We start from the raw sequence: 7,714 nt of genomic DNA, 5'->3' as shown, positions 1-7,714 counted from the left end.
GGAAGGCTCGCAACAAGCAAACGATGCCTTTACAGGAAGCAGTCGAAGCAGACGATCATTTCGCAGGAAGCAGACGATGCCTTCAACGAAGCCAGAAGGAGATGTCAACGTTGCGGGACACAAACAAAGGCAAGGTCGAATACATCAACCTAAGTAAATGAAGATGGCGACAATGACATCATAGGACGCTGACGATGACTTCGCAGGACACTGATGTCGGTCCCATGACGTAGCGAGATGCTGACAATCACTTTGCACGAAGCAAACGATTTCGTCGATGAGCCAGAAGGAGACAACAACATTGTAAAACGAGTATAAAGGAGCAAACAAATGATTCGACGAAGTGCACTAATACCATATAACGGAAAACTCTTCTTTCTTATTATTATTGAAGACATATATATACACTCTCAATCTCTATAGATTAGGAATAACTCTAAGAGAAAGATCTTGTAATTAGATATCCTTTAATTATGTTTTCTACAATTAAACTTCCTAATTACAACTTTCCATAACAAATACAAAAACACATCATTAGCTAATTTTTTATATACAAAGATATTTTTTAATTCTGTAGCTATAAGATGGTTTTCATCACTAAATTGGAACTTACACAATAATTTAGATATGACATGTAAGAAATATTGATGTCTGCTAAATATGTAATGCTTGAAAAGAATTAATGAATGCTAATATAGGAGTGTAATTAACAAATGAAAATTATCATATGTGCTAATGTATTTCTTTTATTAATAATGTTATTAATTTTTCTTTTGTCATTGTTAAATTTCTTTTGCAAAGTATAGGTATATGACATTGCAATCCACCTTGCCTTCAGTAAAAATACAAAAAATTATTTATTTCATACTAATAATTTATAAAATATAATATTGTTCACATGACGTGTTGTGTCTTCTCGTTTACAGATATATCGTGTTGTTATTGTATTGCATGATATCGCCAACTCTTTGTCTGAGACTCAAAAAGGTAATAAAAAAAATACTCAATCACAAGTCGGGTGATGATATATCATCCCCAAGAGGAATCCCAAATAGAAAATAATCAATGGTAGAGAAAATTTACAAAAGAAACAACAATGTCCTTATATCCGAAATCAAAGTTGGATGTGCCTCCTTTATGGGAAGTCAAAATTATAATTCATTTGCATTATCATATATCTTGGACTACTCTAAGAAATTGAATGCTGACATGCTCAACAAGTAAAAAGAGAGAAGTAAGAAAACTATGGGAAGTAAATGCAACAAAAATGCAATATAACTCAAGAACAATAATTCAAAAGAGCTAAGGGCATAAAACATAGTATGACAATCAATGTCACCATATCCCAAGCATCGCGCAAGGTGAAGCGGTCAAAGAAAAAATTTATTGGCCCCACCATCATTACTCAAAATTCAAAATTGTCACTCAAACTAAGCAGGAAAAATCAAAATAAGTATTTTATTATCCAACAATTTCATATTTACTCTTTCATCACACATTGCCATTAATTACATGAGAAATTTATCCAAAACTCCAAAATACAAGAATAACTCCTCCCACGAGAATCATCACAAATACAAAAGACAATGCATAGGAAATTGTCCCGATGAGCAGAACAATAAAGCATGATCGCAAACATGGTACAAAGAAAAACATGAACCAAGACTAGTGGGTTGTTTGTAATAATTTTTTTTTCTTTATTATTATTATTATTATTATTATTATTATTTTTGTTGTTGTTATTGTTCTTAAAAAATAGAAAAATAAAATAAAAAACATGTTTTTTTTTTTTGACAATTTTTGTTTGTTTTATTATATAAATTTTAAAAATATATGAATTCGGTATTTTAAAAACAAAAAGAAAAAATAGTTTTATCTTTTTTTTAAACCATGTTTCCAATGAGGAATGCCTCGGACCTATTGTGTGATGGAAAAGTACCGCTTTGACTTGAAGAAGAAAATTATAACATGGTGTTGAGAGCCACAATGCTTTATAACATAAAATGTTGGCCTTTAAAAGAGAAGCATAAAACAAAATTAAGTGTTGCTGAGATGAGCATGCTTTGGTGGATGAGTGGCTAGCCACTTAGAGACAATGCGAAACGAATCTGTCTGTGAAATAGTTGGTTTAGCTCCAATGGCAGACAAGATTAGAGAGAGTCGTCTCAGATGGTTTGGTCACATTAAACGTCAACCATCAAATAATCCAGTAAGGAGAGTAAATGTTTTATATTCGACCTATGTTAAGAAAGGCAGAGATAGAACTAAAAAATCTTGGGCATATTGTATAAAAAATGATCTTAATTTATTAGAATTAAATGAAAATATGACAATCAATAGAACTCAATGGAGAAAAAAAATTTAAATAGTCAACCCCACTTAGTGGGATAAAAGCTTGTTGTTATTTCTATTGTTAAACCATATTCCCCGAACGTCGATCCAACCAATATATCCAATTTCAAGCTTTCAAACCCTTCCATCTTCGACCCGTTCATTTAGGGCAATGCTTCCTTCTTCACCCCTTCCATTCTCAGAAACGATGCCACCCCTTCTTCCCTCCAGCGAATTTCATAGTTAGGGCAATTCTCCCTCTCTCACCCTTTGCCTCTTCAGCTCAGTGACACTGAGTTGTTCTTCTATCAGTGTTTCTCCTATAGCTATAGATCATGACAAAGTTTCTTTCTTATCCAGATATATCATGAACACTTAAGTTTGTTGGTATATTCAAAACCAAATTGTTTTCCAGATCTTTTGGATTGTTCATTGTCGTGTTGTTATTTGCATTACTAGAATTATAGGCTCTTCAGTAATCTTACAGTCAAGATATCTTTCTCTCGAACATGATGCTGCCCAGGCCCCTAGATCCAAATCCTTGGTTCAGCTGAAATGCAAATATAGCTAGTGGTCATAGCAAAATAAGTTGAAAAACATGCAAATAAGGATACAAAGTTAATTTGTCTGCAGCTAAGGTCGATGGAGTTGTTGTCTTGCATTGTTTTGGCCTAAAGATTTTTTTCATATTGATGCTAAAGTTATTTAGTCCCTTACTCCTTATGTGAATACAATAAATATACAACTCTCTAACCATCACCAGATTTTGAACCTGTTATTTGATTACCTACTACAAGTTTGTGCCTATATTAGACTACCAAACATGTTTTTTGTTTTCTTTTTAAATTCAAAAATTCATTAGACTTGCAAACATGATTTTTGTTTTATGTTAAAGCATAAACAAAAAAAAAAAATTGAATTAAAAAGATGGTTCCAAAATGCCCCCGAGATTTCAAAAATAGCAAGAGTTATTTCATCTCAAAAAAGAGTAGTAAAGATTTCGTCATCAAGAAAATGTTCCATCCTCAAAAACAGAAAATAAGAAAAACAAAGGAAAAAAAACAGATAATTAATCACCTGTCCTGTCCCTAGTTGCCAGAAGACCGCCATAGGTTTGTCAACATGATTGCTATTAAGTTCTGAATGAAGAGGGTGTCTTGGAGGTGTACATATTGGCATCATCCACTCACACATCATGAGGTTCTATGCATTTGTAATTGATGTCCTATCAATAATTCACAACAAAAATGCTGCCTTGGAACTTTGATGAAGCAGCTCGAATGGAGGTGCATCGGTGAGATAAGGCTCCATGACACAAGATAGTAACAACTTATCCAAACCTGGATGTTATTCATATTATTGGGCATAATCGTCAACATCATCAAATCAGTCAATGCTCAAAGGTTTAAAGGAGTTAAAATTTGACTTGATTAGCCAACCTAACTCAATTCGACTTGAAAAAAAAAAATTTGGATAGACCTGTTTAATCTTTAAGTCGGGTTTTGAGTCTAGAATTCTAACTCATTTAATTTTTTGGATTGGGCGAACCGACCCGCCAACCCAAAATTGATCAATCAATCCAATTTTTTACCTGAATATTAGTTATGCCTTATGTTAAATTGGTCATGCAGGTGGCTCGAGATTATGTTAGAATTTCTAACCGTTTTAATATGAGACGGAGCCTCACTCTCCTCATAGATGGCATTTCCCTTAGATACATATCTAATGACCCTAACAGGCACAAGACGCATTGTTTCTAACACCTGAAGAGGAAGTATGTCAAATGGAGCCTTGCTTATTCTGTTTTTGAAAACACCCTACGCAAAACACAAATTCCTGATCCTTAAGTAACATGATCCTAAACTCAGTACGGTTTGGGGTTTAGGGGGTTCACTCAAAGACCACTAAACCATGGTTCCTAAGTAGTGCAGCACATTTGGGTTTGAAGATGTGAGATTGCTAGAAAACCATAACATCCTTTGACTCAAATTAAACTCAACGAACCAACTAAAGAGCCAAACTCATCTAAAGTCAAGCTAGCACAAGATCGGAGACAAACATATAAGCATGCATGTATGAATATACATGTATGTATATATCTAGCTCTAAATTAATAAATATGTGTATATGATGACTAAAAGAAATAATAACAAATAGAAAAATTATAAAAGCCTATACTTTCTCTGGATAATATTGTAGTGTTTAAGTAAATTAACATTAAACAGACATATTGCATTTGATAGACAATAATGTTATCTAAGTAACAATATCTGCTAAAAAACACTGCTTTGTACATAATGAAAAACCAAACTGTCCTTCACCTCAGTTACATAAATCAATGGTAAGATAAATGCTGCTACAGTAGCTTCAATGACAATACTTGTAATCTAGTAAAAAAATTTATAAAGTGTTCCAAGTAATGTGGCAAATGCGTACAATAATCAATAGACTAAAATTTAATCGTGCCGTACAAATTTTATAAAGTGTTCCAAGTAATGTGGCAAATGCATACAATAATCAATAGACTAAAATTTAATCGTGCCGTGATGGAGAAAAATTGTTAAAATGAAAAAACATTCTTCAAGCGGGCTTATCCTAAAGATAAAAGGTATGTGCACTCAACTATTTATCCATCATCATAACATTGTATGTCATTTTCTAACTTTTAATGCAGCTGAACAGCCCAGCAACTTGAATATTCCTCATTAATACTTATAGGTACAATTCATTAGAAAGATATAGTTATTGAACATAAGTAATGCAAAATTTTAATATGAATTCCCTTCACCTTACAGCAGTTAGGTTAGGCTACATGAAAAGCAAATATAAAAACCTCTCGTTAACTGGTTCCTTCTGCTAAATAATTTCAATTATTTGATCAGCTTTTAGCAAAATTAAATATTGTTGAAACTGGAGAGCTTGTGTTTCATTTCAAATAGTAGATGAAAAAATAGCTCTAAAATGGAATTAAAATCGTGAATTCTTCATAAGCACTACAACGCACATCATCTTAAAATATGTCGGGACCTTCTACTTGAACAGAATGATTCAAAACTGTTCTGCAAAATATAATTTATACAGAGTGTTCAAAATTAATAACCTGATACAAGGAATGGATTAAGAAAAGTACCGAGACCCTGAAAGTACAATCATTGTTACCTTACAACTTCATTGGCTGCAAATCTAAATTGATTTTATGGAAAATAATTCATCAAATGCTCATGCACTACTAGGAGCATCATTACCACCTGCTGGTTTACGATTTAAATAACGGATAACAGCATCTTCAACCCTATTCATCAGAAACAAGATCATATATTTAGTTTATGCATAAAAAGAGCATGAATTTTATCTTCATAGCTTGAGGAAAAGCATACCATGGTTGATTGTAGAAGTCAGCACGGCGTTCCTTCTCAGCATTACGACTTGCTTCCCCAGCAACAAGCTTCAAGTCCCTACTTTGAGAAGCAATTAGAGCATTTATGAACTCCACCGGTGACTGGCTAAAACCAAGGAAAAATGCTCTCCTTCGTCGATGCTCATGAATTTTCTTAATTGAAGCACAAATCACTTCATCACAAGCCTCAATTTCTTTGTGCTTCTCTGTATTTGCAAGAAAGGAAGACATTTCCTTCTGCAATGGGAAAGGAATATCCACCAAAACATCATAGCAAGCATGACCTGCAGGGCAATTCCCAGATAGCCGAATCCTGTGATCTAAATGTATGGGCTGCGGTGGTGAAAGGTGATGAGAGATCTTCTGTGAAACCAATGAAAACTTCATCTTATCATCTCCAAATACCTTCTTCAATGGTGGATCACAGGAGAAGAATGAAGGATCACTAGGGTTTTGCAGCTTCTTAGCCTTAACATAGTTCCATATCCCTGCTATAATTCTAGATCTAGTGTCCACCTCAATGCCAAGAACCTCTATCAATGGAGGAGATAACTTGAATTTCTCCGGATTATAACTCATTTCAAGCCGTATATTCACATTGAATTCCTTGTCCCCTTTCCTCTTAACCTCAAAACCCTCATGAGGAGCAGGGGACCTTGCATTCTCCCAAATAATTGTTGGATTCTCTGGGTAAAGCATGGGATCTAAACCAATAGTAACTCTCTTAAAAAAGGATGAGAACTTTGGGAATGCAGGGTTTGGATTAGCCAAAGCCTCTGAAGAATTGGGATCAACCCCATCCTCTAGAATCCTTCCAATGATCTTGAGAGACCAAGAAGGCGGCTCAGCATTCTTGGGATCCAAACCCAACCTATTCTGATTCGAAAAAGTATTGAAAACATAAATCCTAAGGGTTTTCTGCAATGTAGGTGGGCTTTTCAAGGATTCCTGAATATCAACCTTCTTCCTTGCAAGGGCAGCATCAATCCGTGCCTCAAATTCAAGCAGCTGGGTATAGAGAGCCGATTCTGGCAGCAGCGCCGCGACTCTATCGGGTAAATGCTTCTCAGGTAGCTTCCTTTTCTTACGGCGAATGGCTGGAGCCAGTTCTGCAGACTTGAAGCTCTGAACAGCAGCGGTGGATGATGCAGGCAGTGCAGGACGAGGTGGAGGCTTTTGAGGGGGCCTTTTGGGACCGCCAGAGAGTGCAGGGGATGAGGCAGAGGCACCGGGACCGAGCATGGATGCCTGAGACTGGGAGGCAAGGTGGGATTGCAGGGATTGTGGCTGGAAAAAGTTTTGGAAAGGGGAGGCTGAAGGGGGTTGGGGTTGGGGAGGTGGGCGGAGATGGGGAAGCGGAGTTGCAGGAGAAGAGGACATGCCAACGGCAAGTGGTGAACCGGCGATGGGTCGAGTAAGGTTGGTGTTGTTGAGATTGTTTGACGACATGGAGGGTAAAGAGTTGATTTGAGAACCCTAGAAGCTGGTGGAAGGATTATGGAAGGGCGGTTCAAAACCCTAAATATCGATCTAGGGAGATAACTGCTCAAAAACTACCTAATTTACAAGGAAGTGGAGAAGTAAGCGAATAGAAAGGGAGAGAGCTCACCTTCAAGGAGGAAGTGCAGATTTCTTCGGGGAGAGTCTGGCTCTTCGCATCTGGAGGGCAGTGCGAGCCGAGAAGAGCAGTCGTGGACGACAGGGTTTGGACTGGACCGCCTCCTATAATGGTCGCATTTTCTGCTCGGGCTTGACCGGCTTCGGTGTTGGGCTGTGAATTAGCTCGAAGCTTACTCGAAGACTCTGTCCGGATCAAAATGGGCGAAGTCATAAGCTAAGAGTTTGGATAAAATAATTTTCCAACAGTAATAGTGTTTGTAGGACAATTTAATAAATTTAGCTCCAAGATTATTAAATATTTGAAAATTGATTTGAATTTTGGCTCGAAAATCTAAGCAAATTGAACTACGAGCTAAAATTTTAGAC

General features: G+C 36.1%; 1 protein-coding gene across 1 annotated transcript; it reads right to left on the bottom strand.

Annotated features, from left to right (window-relative positions):
* Positions 1–5,311: 5,311 nt before the first annotated feature.
* Positions 5,312–7,479, bottom strand: LOC110031936 (SWI/SNF complex component SNF12 homolog). Its single transcript, XM_020735385.1, has 3 exons — positions 7,338–7,479; positions 5,709–7,211; positions 5,312–5,623 (listed from the first exon to the last, which is right to left on the bottom strand). The coding sequence occupies exons 2-3, from the start codon at positions 7,175–7,177 to the stop codon at positions 5,551–5,553; spliced, it is 1,542 nt and encodes a 513-aa protein (XP_020591044.1). The 5' UTR covers positions 7,178–7,211; positions 7,338–7,479; the 3' UTR covers positions 5,312–5,550.
* Between the last annotated feature and the right edge of the window lie 235 nt (positions 7,480–7,714).

This window comes from Phalaenopsis equestris, unplaced genomic scaffold, assembly GCF_001263595.1.
Source record: "Phalaenopsis equestris unplaced genomic scaffold, ASM126359v1 Scaffold000869, whole genome shotgun sequence".
In the NCBI taxonomy this organism is placed as follows: Eukaryota; Viridiplantae; Streptophyta; class Magnoliopsida; order Asparagales; family Orchidaceae; genus Phalaenopsis; species Phalaenopsis equestris.
Note: the sequence above shows the minus strand (reverse complement) of the source record. Positions and strands in the feature narration are given on the sequence as shown.